General features: G+C 43.2%; 2 protein-coding genes across 2 annotated transcripts; both read right to left on the reverse strand.

Moving 5' to 3' along the window:
* Window positions 1-146: 146 nt before the first annotated feature.
* Window positions 147-12,250, reverse strand: pgm2l1 (phosphoglucomutase 2-like 1). Its single transcript, XM_083985328.1, has 14 exons — window positions 11,774-12,250; window positions 9,453-9,620; window positions 8,241-8,347; window positions 7,437-7,521; window positions 7,255-7,338; window positions 5,026-5,222; window positions 4,720-4,909; window positions 4,525-4,622; window positions 4,248-4,428; window positions 4,042-4,135; window positions 3,806-3,935; window positions 3,003-3,192; window positions 2,781-2,914; window positions 147-1,959 (listed from the first exon to the last, which is right to left on the reverse strand). Exons 1-14 carry the CDS (start codon window positions 11,882-11,884, stop codon window positions 1,857-1,859), a joined length of 1,872 nt encoding a protein of 623 aa, XP_083841454.1. The 5' UTR covers window positions 11,885-12,250; the 3' UTR covers window positions 147-1,856.
* Window positions 12,251-12,586: 336 nt separating this feature from the next.
* lipt2 (lipoyl(octanoyl) transferase 2) lies at window positions 12,587-15,865 on the reverse strand. The gene is made up of 4 exons (XM_083985339.1): window positions 15,802-15,865; window positions 14,251-14,565; window positions 14,045-14,171; window positions 12,587-13,315 (listed from the first exon to the last, which is right to left on the reverse strand). The coding sequence occupies exons 2-4, from the start codon at window positions 14,557-14,559 to the stop codon at window positions 13,062-13,064; spliced, it is 690 nt and encodes a 229-aa protein (XP_083841465.1). The 5' UTR covers window positions 14,560-14,565; window positions 15,802-15,865; the 3' UTR covers window positions 12,587-13,061.
* Between the last annotated feature and the right edge of the window lie 667 nt (window positions 15,866-16,532).

Raw genomic sequence — 16,532 nt, forward strand, 5'->3', positions numbered from 1 at the left:
GGAATGACATCACAAACAAGATGCTGACAATAAAGACAGTTGTATAACAAAGTATAATTCTGAGTTCTCACTGAAATCATCTGATCTGATTATACTTTAAAAAACTTTTACCCAACAACAAATGAAAAAGACATTTTGATGTTTCATTTGGTTTATTGGTGAAACTTCAGAGAACCACATGAACAGCATCTTTGTTTTAACACCACAGAAGCTGTGACAGTGAAAACACAACGGGTCTGTGGGTCAAGGCCTCACTGTCATCTGTTCACATGACCATACCTAGAGTCAACCCTCGATAGCTTCAGCTTCTTTAACAAAATATCAGTTGCTACATGGAGCACAGCATCATGACAACATGTGACCCGTCATCTGTACAACATAAATATCTTTTATCTCTCTGAGTATAAAAATAAATAGTGTCCACAAACTCAGAAGAACATAGACAACACAAACAAATTAAGAGCTGATTCCCCATCTCACTCCAGGTATGGAAGTTCTTTAATGACAAACAAAAGCATAACTGGAGCATCAGATACCACTCACTCGCTTGCTGAAATGACTGATTAATCTGTCCATTAGTTTTTTGATTCATTGATTATTTGGTCTATGAAATGCCCAAAAACTGGAGAATAGCATCACAGTCCAACACCCCAAATATAAAACCATAGTAGGAAACCAAGAAAATATTTATCTTGCAGCACTGATGAGCATTCATTATGACTAATAATTGTGTCAGTGATAACTTCAGTGACTGCATTTTGGCAAGAACTGACACAGCTCTGACTCCCAGAGTGCACTGCTGTGATGATCCAATCACAGAGCTGCAGACTCCGTCGCTGTGCGGCTGAGGTTTATAGAACTCACTGGATAATTTTCAAGTAAATCAAGTTAAGATTTTGGATCTGTTTGAATAACACCTTGTGTCACAGTTGTTGTTCTCAGTAAAAACTGATGGGTTTTATCTTACTCTTTGGTTATTGCTTAAGTTAAGCCTAAATGAGCAGCACTGCACCACTTTTAAGGCAAAATGGAAACAGGTTGAGAAAAACTGACATTGACTTTTATGAGCCAGTCTCCAGGGGAAAAAAATAGATTTTTTACTAGATCTGGAAAAACAGGGAAAAACAAAAATGAAGAAAAAAATTTGGTCCATTTCCCATTATAATGAAACTCTACAAAGTCTTAGGTTATTTTTCTTTCTCTCTTCTCTTGTCATAACAACAAACCACATTGTTGTTTGAATATACTGTTATGCCACAACCTCATGTTACACAAAAAAGAATAGATACACATCCCTGTGCAACTTATGGATTTATCATTTTATAATGATCATTATTTGGTATGATTTTTTTTTTTTCAAATAAATAAATATTGAAGAAAACTTTCTTGCTAGAACTGAAAGTGTGATTTGTAAAATTAATCAGAAAAATAATTAAGAATGAAGTGAAATGAATAAACATTCCTAGTTAAATTAAAAGTGACAGTGACCAGCTGTAGATTAATCAGTTTGTCATGAATGAACTTCCTGATGAAGACAACAGGTTCATTTCTCCACAGTGAACGTCACTTCTGAGTCCAAGCTAATATTTAGTTTCTGTCATTTTCATCTTCACATTTAGTTCTATGAAAATACATCTGAAAATACTGCAGTCACTGTGCTCGTGACCAAGCTAACACTGAAAATTCAAGGAAAGTAATTGTTTTTTTTACCCATCATGCTCTCTGCTGTGTGAAACCAGCAATGCCTTCAGCCTGACGTGAACTTAGCGGGCACACAGAGGAAAACAGCAGCTGCTCTGATTCGTCTACGAACAGGATATGACATCACAGGAGGGACCAGGTACGAGGACGTGAAGTTAAACCAAGCGACGAATCAGATTGTTTTTGTCTGGCTCCAGGAACTCGTCGAGCAGGGCGGCCGTCACCTTCCTGAGTTCCTCCTCCAGAGTGGATATATCACTGCAACACAGAGTGATGATGTCACCGAGGCCATCACAACGTCAATATTTCATTTGTAATTAGATTAATTTTATCATTAAAACACTGCTCATACACTAAAACACCAACATTTACATATTCAGAATGAAACTGTGGTGAAATGTATAACTTGTTATGTAGAACAAGACATAAACTACTTGATACAGCTGACCTCAGTGTGATTCAAAGATCAAAGATATGTCGGAGTGACAGAGACGGTGTGAACTGTTGGGTTGTGAAGAGGAATCGCCTTATGATACACAGTGTCCTGTATGATTGAACTTACAACAGTTATGTGGTTGCAGACGTGAGACCAGTACTCTCACACGGACTCACAAGAAGTGAAGTGATCTGAAGTATCAAATCAGCAGCCGTGATCAGAAGAGGGAAAGAGCTGCCTGCTTTCTATCTTATCTCCTTTAGCTTAGGTAAAAACTGGACCTTCCCTTATGCAAGGAAAGGAGAAAATGCCATCCCACAATTCCTTGCTGCAGCAACAGTTAAATCAACATACCACTGTATTTTCTTTCCAGCTACTATGCAAAGCACTAAAATATTCTCTTCTTAACAAATGTAAACAAAGATCAAAATTCTAACATATAGGGGAAAATATGGCATTTAATTTATTATGACCTCTGCCTCGCTCACACTTTATTGAATTATTATTTTAATGGTGGACAGCCCCTCATATTATGTTTCCTGTTTACAAAGGAACATTTGGATTGAATCTACTGACTGCACTTCAGGTTCACAGCAGACTGGAGGTGAGGTGAACAGTAAAGAGTGTTTCAGAGTCAACTGACCTTTTTCCTGGCGCGGCACAGAACTCAGTGTAATACTTGATCTTTGGTTCAGTGCCGCTGGTTCTCAGCGTGGCCACCACGCCGTTCTGCAGCGTGAAGGTGATCATCTGACTGTTCCTGGACACTGGGAGGACCTTCACAGGACACACACAGAGTTACATGATGTCAGAAGAAACACATCAGCCGAGACACCTCACAATGTTTTCTCTGTTCATGTCTCACAGATCTGAGGTCGGCCTGGCTGCTGTCGTATCCCGTGGTTACGTCTCTGACGTGGGCGATCCGGACGCCCCCGCATGCCTCCGGGTACGAACCCTCACCATCAAAGTTCCTGATCCGGCCAAAGATCTTCTTGATGGTGGGTGGGTCCTTACAGATGACGTAGGAGGTTTGAGACACATGATACCCGTACCTGGAGACAGGAAGCCATGACAGAGACAACTGTCAAAATAAAAGAGAGGAAGAAACTCGACTTGGTCTATTTCCAAATCACAGTAAACCTCTAAGAAAGATCAGTCACAGAAAAACAACCTCAGTGGTCTGAAGGATTCATCTCTCAAACCTCAAACCTCAAACCTGCTGGAGAACCTAGAACACCTTAATACGTGACTACCGTCTGTTTTTGATGATTGTTCACTGACTCTGGTTTAATAAAGTTTGAGATTTGGAACTAAAACTAAATGATCTTCAGCTCATCACCATCAAAGGCATGAACAAGCCTCTGTTGCCCCCCTGTGGTACAAACTGGTTAATGATCATGTCACAGACTGAACAGAGTGATCTACAGATTCAACCTCAATGTTATACATGTGACTTTTAAATCAACCTGGGCTGTATTAAATACAAACTCAGTTAGAATCAAATAAATAAAACAACAGTAACAATATAGTCAAGTACACAGTATATTTAAATATGTTGATTATGCTGATGCACCAGTACCTTGATGTGAATTCAAGCACCAGGACATTTTAAATCCCATACTAGCTGAACTATGAAATGTAAATATAGACAAGTGAGCAGTGTACGTTTGGTAGATGTTGTTCAGCTGCTGGTTCAGGCTCAGGTTCTTGTTGTGGAGGTAAGTGGCCATTTCAGCCACGACCACTGCCGAGCTGACGCCGTCCTTGTCCGGGACCATGCTGCCGCACAGGAACCCTGAGGTCAGAGAAACAACTGTGTCACTCTGCTCGGTTGTCTCTACGCTCTGCATGCGATTACACACGTAAAATCTATAAATAAAACAACGGCAGGCTCCAATTACCAATTGACTCCTCAAAGGAAAATATGACAGTGTTTCCTGTTTTGGAGAGTTCATGCATCCTGTTCCCGATCCACTTAAACCCTGGAAGAGTTTCCTATTCAGCACAGAGACAAGACATCATCATCATCATCATCGTCGTCGTCATCATCCCAGTATGATAAATGTTTATAGATGAGCGTTTTCTAGATGTGACTGAACCGTCTCACCTCAAAGTGGAAGCCCTCGATACGAGCGAAGGCCTGCAGGATTTTGGAGGACACGGTGGTGGCAAACATGTAAACCTTCTTAGTGTCTGCTGGATCTGGATGGTTCTCCTTCCAGTTAAAGAACATCCACCAACCCAGCAGAGCTGCCAACTCGTTACCTGTGAACACCTTCCAACCACGCCTGAAACACAGGGAGACACAGGTGAACATGCCTGCGACAGGCAACAGGAGTTGTAGTTTACAACAAGCAGTGCCTCTGAGCAAACATCTCAGTTACCCATCAGATTTCTCAGCTACAGCCAAACGGTCGGCATCAGGGTCCGTTGCCAGAACAACACGAGCGTTTTCTTTCTCTGCCAGGAGCAGAGAAAGCTCCTGTGACACAGAAGAAGAAGATGATGAAGAGAAGATTGCTCAAATAAACTAAACTAAATCTAAACAATCACTTGAAGAACTGGGATCTATTTCTCACCAGAACAGACTCTCCTTCCTCCGGGTTTGGACAGTGGACTGTAGAGAAGTTGGGGTCGGGGTCTTTCTGCTCTGGGACGGGGATCGGTGGAGCAAAACCAAAGGACTGGAAGGCCTGCTGGACGAAGGCATGTCCAACGCCGTGGAAAGATGAGTGGACAAACTTCAATGGACAGCTGCTGTTCAGATCCCTGAGAGACACAGGAGAAAATACAGCACCAGAGATCAGCATCTGAACCGAACTGCATGTGAGAGAACCAGTCCCAGAGTTCTGCAGAGTTCTGCAGAGACAGACCCGGCCTCGTACCTGTGGAAGCAGAGGGAGGTCAGCTCGTCCATGTAGCAGCTGTTGATCTGGGTCAAGGGGTCGGTCCTCAGGGAGCAGCTCTCCACCAGCTGCTCGTCCCAGCAGGAGGAGCTCCAGGGCTCCAGCTGCTCCTCGATGCTCTTCAGGATCTCCTTGTCGTGAGGCGAAGAGATCTGAGAGGCGTTACACCAGTACACCTGCAGAGGGAGGCAGAGATCCAGAGCATCACGTGAAAGTTTTAGATTCACACACAAGTAGAAACCGATGAGATATAATGAAAATGTATGTGAGCTCCTGGTGGTTTAAGCCAGTTTGACTTGGTCCTAAAGTTCATTTATAAAAACACGTCTGAAAAAGGCTGTTGTGACTGTGACATGTGCTGGTGCCATTTCCAGACACAGACAGCGTCTCTACCCACAGGTCATAGGATGATGAAGATGAACATGAGAAAATAAATAATGAAGAGTGGTTCATCCTAGAGTAGAGTTCAGAGAGCTGGTGGCAGTGAAGTTGTTCTGGAGACGTGAGGGCAAAATAGTCTCAAGTTTGAGATTTTGACCTCTTTCATCCTACATTAAATCAGATGCTCTGTGTTAACAATCACTCCCTGTAATTAAGTGTTAAATCAGGCTGCAATTTCATTCCTAATTCATTAACTTCACTGTCAAAAATAATTCTGATGTGAGTGAAGTAGTTTATTTTCCATCAAACAGTAATTCAACTGGCCCCTTGTCCACTGATGGCTGCATTTGGACACGTCACATCTTATAACCCTAAGGAAGCGGCTCGATTTGACCTAAATTATCTGCAGGCTTCACATATATTTTCCAACCGTGTGAAGCTCCACTCATCACTGATTTATTCTGTCTATAGAGCTAAAAGAAGCCAATGAAATGGTAAACGTTGCCATAATAACATGTGAATCACACCCAGGAAAAGTTTCCACCTTAGCTGGGCTAGCTTAGCCACGTTGTCTGTTAGTTTCTCCTGAATAGACATTTACAGTGCGGCTTTGTGACTTGACATAAATTAGTCATGAATTCAAAACACAAACTGCTTGTGTCCAATCGCCTGCTGCTTAATGCTGCGCTGATGTCAACCTGCTGCAAAACATGGTGCTGTCTGATATTAGTGAGCTGGATGTTTGTCCTATTCTGTAGTCATGTGATCCCAGTTCGGTTATCCTAGTAATCCTGTCACTGTGGGAACAGTCATTACATAACCTTAGAAACAAGCCACAACATGCTGTACTTGCCTGCATGCACATCATATAGTGCAGTATATGAGCTATTACCATTGTTTTTGGATTGAGAACATAGACTGTAAAAAATATGGACGTAGCATCTGTGACGTCACCCATTGGTTTTGGGGAGTCGTTTTTGTGACTCAAATATGGCGGCCTGAACAGCGCCATGTTGGATTTACCGGCCGCGAACCCACCCACTGGCCTCGAAGCAGCTGTCTCCGGACCTGTCACTCAACGTTTCCACGCCCTAATTGGCGAGAATTTTAAACCTAATAACAGTAAAACGGTAGAGTTAAAAAAAAAAATCAGAGTGTGTGCGGGGGTAGAAACTATTAGCCAGGCTAGCGCCGCCTACTGGTTCCGGCAAATTTCATTTGCCTCAAACATGTAGTCAGGACACTAGCAATGCGTTTCGGTTTGCTCCGTCCGCCAGAGCGGACGGACCAATCAGCGAACAGACGGGTAAGTGAAGGCGATGACGTTGAACTCAAGCGCTCAAGATTAACCTATGAGCTTAACCGGTGTATAGCACACGTGACCACCAAGCAGCAGCGATTAGTTGAAGCAAATGTAAGCAACCGCCTCCCGGAAGCAAACGAATCCCTATGGCTCGTGTTCAGACGCTATATGAAATGTAATGAAGTAAGCGGCTGATGCATCAGGCTATCGGTTGAGACCAAAAAACGTCATGACACCAGGCTTTGATCATGTTTATTGAGGATGTAAAATCTGCGATTTTAACATGGGGGTCTATGGAGAATGCTGCTTTCTGACACCAGCCCCCAGTGGCAGCTGAGGGGATTGCAGTTTTTTGAACGCGGACGTGAGCTTCACTTCTCAGACCGACAACTGCCCCCTTGATTGAGAACCAATTTAGAATTTAATCTTGAGACCTGAATGATGCAGCCGTACTATTATTGATATTTTCTGGTCGTTTCCTGTCCAGACTAAAACATGCAGTCAGACCGGTGCTGGTCTCTCACCTTGTATCCATTGTCTTCTTTAGGATTATGTGAAGCAGTGATCATCACTCCAGCTGCTGCACCAAGCTTCTTCACAGCATACGGCTGAAAGAAAAAACAAACAAGCAACCATACTGAGCAACAGCTGAAGATGAGGTGATGGTAGTGATGCTATGATTGATAACGGAGAAATATTTCCTCACCACATATGGCGTGGGGACAAACGTGGAGAACAGGTGAACAGGAACGTCTCTGCTGAGAATCACGGCAGCCGTCAACTTTGCCAACCTGAAACAAAAGAATAGAAATGTCCTCATGTCCCACTGACGCCTCTACTTCACAGACTGTGAGGAGGGGGGTGGACACACAGACTGGTTGTCCGTCTTCATGTTGTGATGGTGCGAACAGATGTTACTGCTTCACAAACTCCACTACTATCACTATTTTTGGGGCGGCAGTGGCTCAGGCAGTAGAGCGGGTCGTCCAATGATCGGAGGGTCGGCGGTTCGAATCCCGCTCTCTCCCAGTCTCTGACGTAGTGTCCTTGGGCAAGACACCTTACCCACCTTGCCTCGTGTGAATGCGTATGAATGATCATGGTGGTGGTCGGAGGGGCCGTTTGGCACACATTGTGCAGTGGTATGAATGAAAGCGTCTTTGGGTCATTGAAAAGCGCTATATAAATTGAATGAATAATAATAATAATAATATTTCCTCCACATTGAATCACATCTCTGAAGTTATTCAGGTTGGTTGAAGGAGTCCTCTCCATTACTTCTAACTTCTTCCCCAATTACAGTAGCTGCTACTTTTTGTGCCAAGTGGCTTTGTCTGTTACTCTCAGAGAAATGAGGAGTCCTTAAGTTAAGACTGACCGCTCTGAATCAATAAATCAAGAGCTGCTTTAGCTTTAAGATGCTTTGTGAATACAGATACAGTATATATACACATCATCAGTCAGATGAAGTAAACTCCACAGAATTCAAGGTGTGGATTCAGACACCGACCTCTCACTGCTGCAGCCACTCTCCTCCTGCCCTCTGGTGTCAAAACCAACAACCACTCCTCTGCTGCTGAAGTCTGCAAAGAACCTGGACAGGTAGGAGAACAGACCCTGAGGAGAAAGAGAAACTCATGTCAGACATGAAGTCAGATGACAGGGCAGTGAAACACTCAGAAAAAAACACTCAGAAAAATCTCTTCATTTAAAGGGATAGTTCAACATTTTGGCAAATTGACCCATTGCCATAATCCCTATAGTCATAGCAGTAGGTTTGTTACCTTCATTTGTCGGTGCAAGCTATTTTTAGAACGGCGGAGCAGAGCCGTGAGGTGCTCAGAGCTACGCTACGGAGGCTCATGGGATTTCTTGGTTTCCCTCATCAAACTCATCAAATAGGCTACACAATCCAAAAACCCAAAACGCTCTTGTAGACAAGTTGTGACCTTCACATTCACCACGCTTTGAGATAATAACAGAATGTTACCAGACAGAGTTGTATTCGAGGTAAATTCATGCAAAACCGCTGATGCGTGTTCCGATCAGGGGCAGTTTTTCAGCAAGCAATCTCTGCATTTGCCTCTAAAACAACTCTGTCTGGTAACGTTCTGTTATTATCTCATAGCGTGGTGAATGTGCAGGTCACAACTTGTCCACGAGAGCGTTTTGGAATTGTTGGATTGTGTATTTGATGAGGGAAACAAAGAAATCCCATGAGCCTCCGTAGCGTAGCTCTGAGCAGCTCACGGTTCTGCTCGGCCTTTCTAAAAATAGCTTGCACCGACAATTAAAGGTAACGAACCTACTGCTATGACTATAGGGATTATGGCAATGGACCAATTTGCCGAAATGTTGAACTATCCCTATAAAGCCTGAACCATGATAAAGGCCTGGGTTCTCAGATTCAGGTTTAACCACTGCAGTTAACTTAGTTCTGACAGATACATAGTATTTACGTATAGTGCACACAACGTTTGACATTTGAAGTTGCCTCTGTAGAGAGTTGACATGTCTTCTCTCCTTGTGATGTGACTTTGATCTGATGGTTCTGCATGAAGCTGGCCTGTGAAGAAGAGCTCTGCCTCTCTCTCTCTCTCTCAGGTGAAGAAAGTCACAGATGACCAGCAAACTACAGTCACCTGAACTTGGAAACTACCACCTGACACCAGCAACCAGGAAGTAAAGACAGGAGACAGACAAGACTTAAGGACGCTCTGACCTGTGTGGACTGGATGACGGTGAGGTCGTTGATCCGGTTGAATCCAGCTCCCATCGGTGCTCGGAGTCCGGCTGTACCGAAGCTCATCCGGCTGCAGAGCCTCGATCTCAGATCATCCAACCGGCCCGCTGCCACCAGAGACTCCACCTGAGCCAGAGTCTGCTGGTTCTACACCACAGGAGAAGAAACCCATCAGAGCCAGCCTTTTTCTCCTTCCAGTGTTTTCAGGTTCATTACTGCCAGCCCATGGATGTATTTTTCTTGCTGAGGGCAAGTCAGCGAGAGCGACCTAACCCACTACTGGAACGCAGCAGGAGTCTTCTTCCAGCTGGGCCGACCCAAAGAAGCCACAAGAAGGTACCTGAGATTAAACCTGATCAAATGCCCAATTGGCTCTTTTCAACATGACGGAGCAGCGACTCGACTCCGAGCTCCACACCGAGTCTCTCATGTCTTATAAAAGTTTTGATTATGAAACATCCAGATCATATGAAACTAGAATGACAGGTGTTGTCACTGTTTCGACAGACAGGTCAAAACTGACTCCTTATTGATCCAGACCAGAATATTATGAACTAGCATTTACACACGACAGTCTACTGAACATGTGATTAAATGGAGATATTACAGTGTAAACGATAACAGTCAATAAATCACAGCCTGGTGTGTGTGGCTGACTGTGTGGGAGTCTTTTCCAGGCGGCTGACATTTAAAGCGGAGGTCAGCAGCAACATTCATGGCAGCCATGACCTTTAGAAACACACAGCTCTGGAATCAGAGCGAGCGTGCGTGTTTGATTATATAATAAATGCAGAGTTAAAACTCAACATTTCCTGCACAGTCTCCATGTTTTCAGCTTATAACAGCAGCCTGAACTGCTGCATCAGCACCAACATGTGCCTACTGCCTACTGATGTCTCTTTGTGTTTCTGTTGTCATGGTGACTGCATCAGGATAAAGCTCCACCTGATACGGGCCTCTGTTGTGTTATCTGGATGATGAAATGCGATCACAGTGATTAGTGGATTAATCAATAATGAAAACAATAGCTAGCTGCAGCTCTAATTTAGATCTGTGGGTTAGCAGGAGGCTCCTTGGTTGTGATAGTAAGAGCCACAAGGAAAAAGTTCAAAGTAGATTTCGGTCGTTCAAAAGTGATCTGCTTGGATTTTGGATAATGGAAATCTTGAAAATAGGTTGTTTAAAACTAAAAACAGATTCTGAAAGAGGATTAGATAAGGATCAAATCCTCAGTATGGGTTGTTAAAAACCTTTTAAAAGGGTCGGGATAACGATGATGCCTTCTAATCTTCCTGGGGTCCAATGCATACAAATGTACATTATGAGATTACACAAAAGGTGCTGGTTTGCAAGCACATCTTATACATTACAATACTGGTGTCAGAGCACCAATATAAACCTGGTCTACCTGTTGAGTGTGATATGTAGTCCCATTTATCACTTGTTATCCAGATTTCAACATCTTGAAAGGTTTGCATCTGGATCATACCAATCCAATCCAACTGTGGTAAAAGTAAGATGAATTTCCTGATCCTGAATGGAAAAACAAGGGATGTCAAAACCCAGATCATGTTGATTCATATTAAACCGTTTGAACAACTGGGCCCAGATGATTAGAGAGATGAGGAAGGCTTCAATCATCATATCACACGTTTCACCACCGGTACACCCCTTTCCTGACCCTTTGCCCAATAGAGTAAAGTAAATGAGCTGACTCATGCCACCCAACAACCCCCAAAGCTAATCTGCAGAGCGACCCAGACAGCGGCCAGTGGTGCTGCTGCCAGCCGGCCTGCAGGGCCGCACTGCGGGCAGCAGCACACAGGGCTCAGCCCCCACACCGACCCACAGACGTGTCTGTCGTTGTTTTGAAGATCTCCCATTGAATATCTCTGGATTTTAGTTTTCCTTGCATGTCGACACAAGTGATTACAATAAAAGTGACCTGATGCATGATCGGAAGCTGCTCTTTCTAGTGGTTAAGGTGTCAACAAACATACCCGCCGGGGCAGGTTTTATGTTGTGGAGCTGCTACACCAGCTGTTATCCCCTGCCTGGGTCACTAAACTGCTCACAAAGTTTCAGTTCAGGGGCAAATCCTGGCGATGGAAAACTAATGACTTATAGTAGGTAACCTATGTGCCGATTTTACCAGACAATCCTGATTCCTACACTAGATACAGTGTCTTAAACCAGTTGTGCATCGTGTGTTTGCCAACATGATATGTGAACGTAAAACCGCAGCTTTCCCAGGGAGGTCCGGTGTGACGTCCATCCCGCACAGCCACACACACACTCACCTTGTCCCATGTTAGCCACTGATGCACCGCCTTGTCCAGCTGCAGGTCTCCGGTGCTGGGACACCTCAGGTTGGCGTTCAGGTCCCCGTTAACTCCGTTATCGTCTCCCATGGTGGCGGCGTGTCGCTAACCCTGAGTCGGCAGCAGCAGCAGCGGCAGCAGCAGCGGCAGCAGCGGGGCCATCGGACCCGCAGGCCGGACACGGTGTTAGCTCACAGCCGGTGACGGTGTCCGCCGACCGGCTGGCTCCTGGGCTGGACGGACAAACAGACAGACAGCCGCCTCCTCTTTGTTACGGCCGGAGGGTGGGGGTCAACAGCGGCTCCCTTAAACTCTGCGTGTCCGCCTCTGGCTGCACCCACCGGGGCTAATGTTAGCTCGCGCCGTGGGAAGTCGATATGAGCCCACGAGCTGCCCAGAATATTCCCTGCTGTGAAGTTGGACACGACACGAAGAAGTACTCCCCACTACACACACACTGCCATCAAGTACGAAAATAAACACACACGCACACACACACACTGTACTTCCGGTGTGTTACAATAAAAGCCCTTTCTCGTTTATTTAGAAGGAAACCAAATTGTGTTTGTATTGGCGCTGTGATTGACTTTTTTGGTTTGCCTCAAGCAGTTTTTGGTTTCAGGCTTTATGTGTATTTGGAGCCATTTGACCAGTTTTGTGAACCAGATCAGACTGTAGAAACCAGAGTGCACATTGTTTATTGAACAGGTGTAGAAACAAATGCAAAAATGCATTATTGTAAGAAATAGTGTGACAGACAGTTTTAGCAGCAGTTATATGGACCCATTTGTTCTAATTTAACCCTCTTAAAATGTTCCACCCACAGATTCTCTCTCTCTCTCTATTTAAACGTATATATATATATAATATAAGACATTCTCCAGTAGCAGTGGGGTGATTAATGTACCATGGATTTCTGTTTTGCATTTATCAGAACAGTTCCTTCATTTCACTACAGTGACGATTTTGCAATGACTTAAATGCATTTTGGTAACTTTAAAAAGTGTTTCAAATTAATGCAAAAAAACTGAAAAATAATTTATTAGAGTCCAATAATTCAATAATCAACTGCAAATTTGGACTCAACACTGTAGACATTTACCCAATTACAAAGTCAACACTGACTCACAAACAAGGTAGGTACAAATTCAGAGCTGGCTCGGGGGGTAATATGTAAATGTAGTGGAGGTTGAAAAGCCTTTTTATCTAACATGAAACATCACGTTGTCAGACAGACAAAAACACACCCTTCCCAACCACCCAGTTTCTACAAAGGCAATTCTCTGCTGTCAGTTTCTGGTGTTGCTCCATCAGTCAGCTGACAGCTGAACCGGTCCCTGAAGGCGTCCAGCAGGTGAGGGATGGCTTCCTCCACACTGACGTCTCTCTGCAGCTCAGTGCTCAGCGATGTCACTCCTTTACCTTCAATGCCACACGGAACGATGTGGCTGAACCAAGACAAGTCAGTGTTACAGTTCAGGGCCAAACCATGAGACGTGATGTATCGACCGCAGTGGATCCCTAAAAACCATAGGAAAACACCATTTATAATAATTTTATAATCATTTGTGTTATAACAGTTTCCACTGGAGCTTTATGCCAAAGGTTGGCGTAAAGGTTGAATTCATTTTTGTGAGAATCATATGACTGGTGATGACTGATATTATCCAAGATCTGTACTGGGCTGCGTTTACATTGTAATGTACTCTCCTCTTTCTCTTTTTTTGGCTTTTGTTTTATGGTATTTTGTAAAATATTAATCCAGGGACTACTGACTTCACGGTACTTACACTCTTACTCTTACTCTCACTCTTAGAACACAAACTTTCTCTAGTATGAGGAATCAATATTTCTGGAGCTACAGTGTTTTCCAGTTTTAGTGTAATGTTTGGTTTTGCAAGAAGTGTCCCAGGTTGAGTGAAGGTAGCTTAACTGTTGAAGTTTGTATGGTTTTGAGAAAACCAGAAAAAAACTCCAAAATGTGTTTTAGCAAATGTGAAAAACTGTTAACAGGGTTTTTCTGTTGTATATATATGAAATACAAGTTGAGATAGTACATGAGATACAGACAGTGATTGTAAAATTCTGCCGGTGTGTGAATTAATTCAGAATCAGAATTATGTTTCATGATCCCCACAAGGAAATTGTCTGATTTCAGGTCAGACTTAATGATGCCGATTAGGTGGGAGACAGTCAGAGGTGCAGGTCTGACAGAAGCTCAAGAAGAATACAGATGTGTTGTTGTCGTACCCATGGCACAGATTTTGTTGTCTCCGACCCAAACTCCAGTGTGGGGAGATGTGGATGCTTTGATGCCAAATTTGCCACAGACTGAGATTATTGTTTTCTCCAGCTCGCAGACATACCAACGAACACTCTGAGAGAACAGAACAAAGATTAAATACATCCCTGGTTATATCAAATCATCCCAAACTCCAGAATAAATCAGGTCAGACCTTCTTGAAGCTGCCCAGGTTCAGGACCGGGTAGCAAACCAGCTGTCCGGGCCCGTGGAAGGTGATGAGTCCTCCTCTGTTGGTCCGATGAATGTCTGCACCAAGCAGGCGGAGTTGGTCTAGCACGGAGGTGGGGTAGGGTTTGTGGCGGATCCCGGTGGTGTAGACCGGCGGGTGCTCACACAGCAGCAGAGCATGGGCAGAACCGGACCGGTGCCTGTTTACATAGACCTGCTGCAGCCGCAGAGCCTCCTGGTAGGTGACCAGGCCCAGACGGACCACCTCCACCACTGGCCTGACGTCCCTCATCCAGAACTGGAACCAGACCAGACACCAGTAAACAATACCTCCACATCAACACACATACTCCCAGTTAAACCAGGTGTGTTTTTTATCATCCCAAGTGAGTTTCAGTGTAGACTTCTGTGATAACAAAGGTCTAAAATTTAGGCTGCTGGTCTCCGCTGAGCTGCTACACAACAAGATCTCAACCACTACTTTATTTTTATTTATTTTCTTAGCTGTTACTAGTCTGGTTTACATTAGAGTTCAGCTATATTTTAAGGGATCCATATATACTTAACAGGTATAGCCTATAAGAATTTGAACAAGATAGTGTACACGTTCATAGGCTGGAATATATTAAGGGGAATCAACAGTTATGTTTAAGAGTAACGTCAAAATAGATGATACCGACCTACCTCTTCGTTGGTGTCTTTAAAATATATTCTAGTTTTTTTAGTTTTTAGGGCTTCAACAAAGATGGTTAATTAACGGTCTGCATAGTAAATATTTTCTCCATTTTCTCCAGGTTAACGTCAATTTAAAAAAATAGCATCTCTTATTTCTTAACTAAAAAATTGTTTAATTTCTTCAGATGGCTACACCAGATTTGAGGTAACATTACCATACAGTATACCATAGCTAAAACAACATTATATTTTACTGATAATGTGTATTGTTGAAAATTTTAAAAACCAAAAAATCCATTGCAATGTTTTCTTTCCCATAAGAAACCTAAGGGATTACTAAACCTACTATACCTACTTTACTATAACGACCTATAGATATTACCAGGATATTACTAGTGAAATGTTTCGTTCTTCAATAATCTTCTCAGTGCTGTTATCATGTGTACAATGACAATAAAGGTAATAAAATTATATTATAGCACTTCAAAACTGCTGTAAACTGTATACTCCATTAAAAACACTGGAATAGTAGCAGTAATTTGGTATACTCCAATTCTGATCAGGGATCAATACCTTCAAAACCTTTAAAATGCCTTCACTTAATCATTATAGTTAATTGACTAAGTTAAAAGTAACACTTGAAATATAATCAGTTTCGTATGGTTTGGAGCATAGAAACACAAACTGAAGTAGGTGAATGTAATGTGACTGGGAAAATTAAATTAACAAAGTGATTGATTGGACTTGTCTAATTAGTTGCAGCTGCAACAGTTTTACCGCCATGACACAGATTAACACGACCGCTTTAGTGTCGCCATAGTTTCAACAAAATCAGTTTTTCATTTCATAGTTTATTTACCTCTCTGCCTTCACAGTTCACCTCTCAGAAACACTGCGCCGCCATTACTGTTATTGCCCTCTTCTTCTTCCGCGGTCAAAGTGGTGTCTACTTCCGGGTTGAGTCCGGTCGAAAAACAAACCTTTCACAATAAAACTTTTGCTCATTTATTTAATTTGTTAATTTATAACAGCCACTTACGCACATTTCAAACAAACAAACAAACAAACAAACAAACAAACAAACAAACAATTGTTACTGAATACTGACACATTGAATTTGATCTGCTTTTTAAGTGTTATATATTATTTTATTTTATTCTATTTACTGCAGGCTACATGCATTTTGTAGGTCTATTTCCCATCACAGCCTGCCAAATTTTACAGTGATTGGAGGCAAGGTCTTTTGATCATTCTTGCACAACCATACCCCTAAGCGCTCGGTACTATAAACAATGGCTTGCAGGGCCACTAGGCCCCATATAGGAGCCAGTCCCAGCTGAAGTAGCAGGGCAAGGGTGGCGTGCACCACAGACCTGTCTCCAGTCTACTGTAGACCAACATGTAGAGATGAACAACACACTTACATTTACACCAATGTGCAATTTCGAGTCACCAGTCAGTCTAATGTATTAGGATTGTGGGAGGTAGATGAAGAACCTGGAGTGCACCCACACCGGCACAGGGGGAGACCAATGCACAAGTAACACAGAAAGTCCATGGGCCCAGGAATTGAACCCAGAGCCTTCTTGC

The sequence above is a fragment of the Trachurus trachurus genome, assembly GCF_905171665.1.
Source record: "Trachurus trachurus genome assembly, chromosome: 13".
Classification (NCBI taxonomy): Eukaryota; Metazoa; Chordata; class Actinopteri; order Carangiformes; family Carangidae; genus Trachurus; species Trachurus trachurus.

Coding starts and splice junctions, on each gene's coding strand:
- pgm2l1 (XM_083985328.1), bottom strand. CDS start 11,884: ATGGGAGACGATAACGGAGTTAACGGGGACCTGAACGCCAACCTGAGG. Junction 7,522..8,240: donor AGTGGCTGCAGCAGTGAGAG/GTCGGTGTCTGA, acceptor CTTTTGTTTCAG/GTTGGCAAAGTTGACGGCTG. Junction 3,193..3,805: donor CTGAACAACATCTACCAAAC/GTACACTGCTCA, acceptor TCCTGTCTCCAG/GTACGGGTATCATGTGTCTC.
- lipt2 (XM_083985339.1), bottom strand. CDS start 14,559: ATGAGGGACGTCAGGCCAGTGGTGGAGGTGGTCCGTCTGGGCCTGGTC. Junction 14,172..14,250: donor ACCTGGGCAGCTTCAAGAAG/GTCTGACCTGAT, acceptor CTGTTCTCTCAG/AGTGTTCGTTGGTATGTCTG. Junction 13,316..14,044: donor CAACAAAATCTGTGCCATGG/GTACGACAACAA, acceptor TATGGTTTTTAG/GGATCCACTGCGGTCGATAC.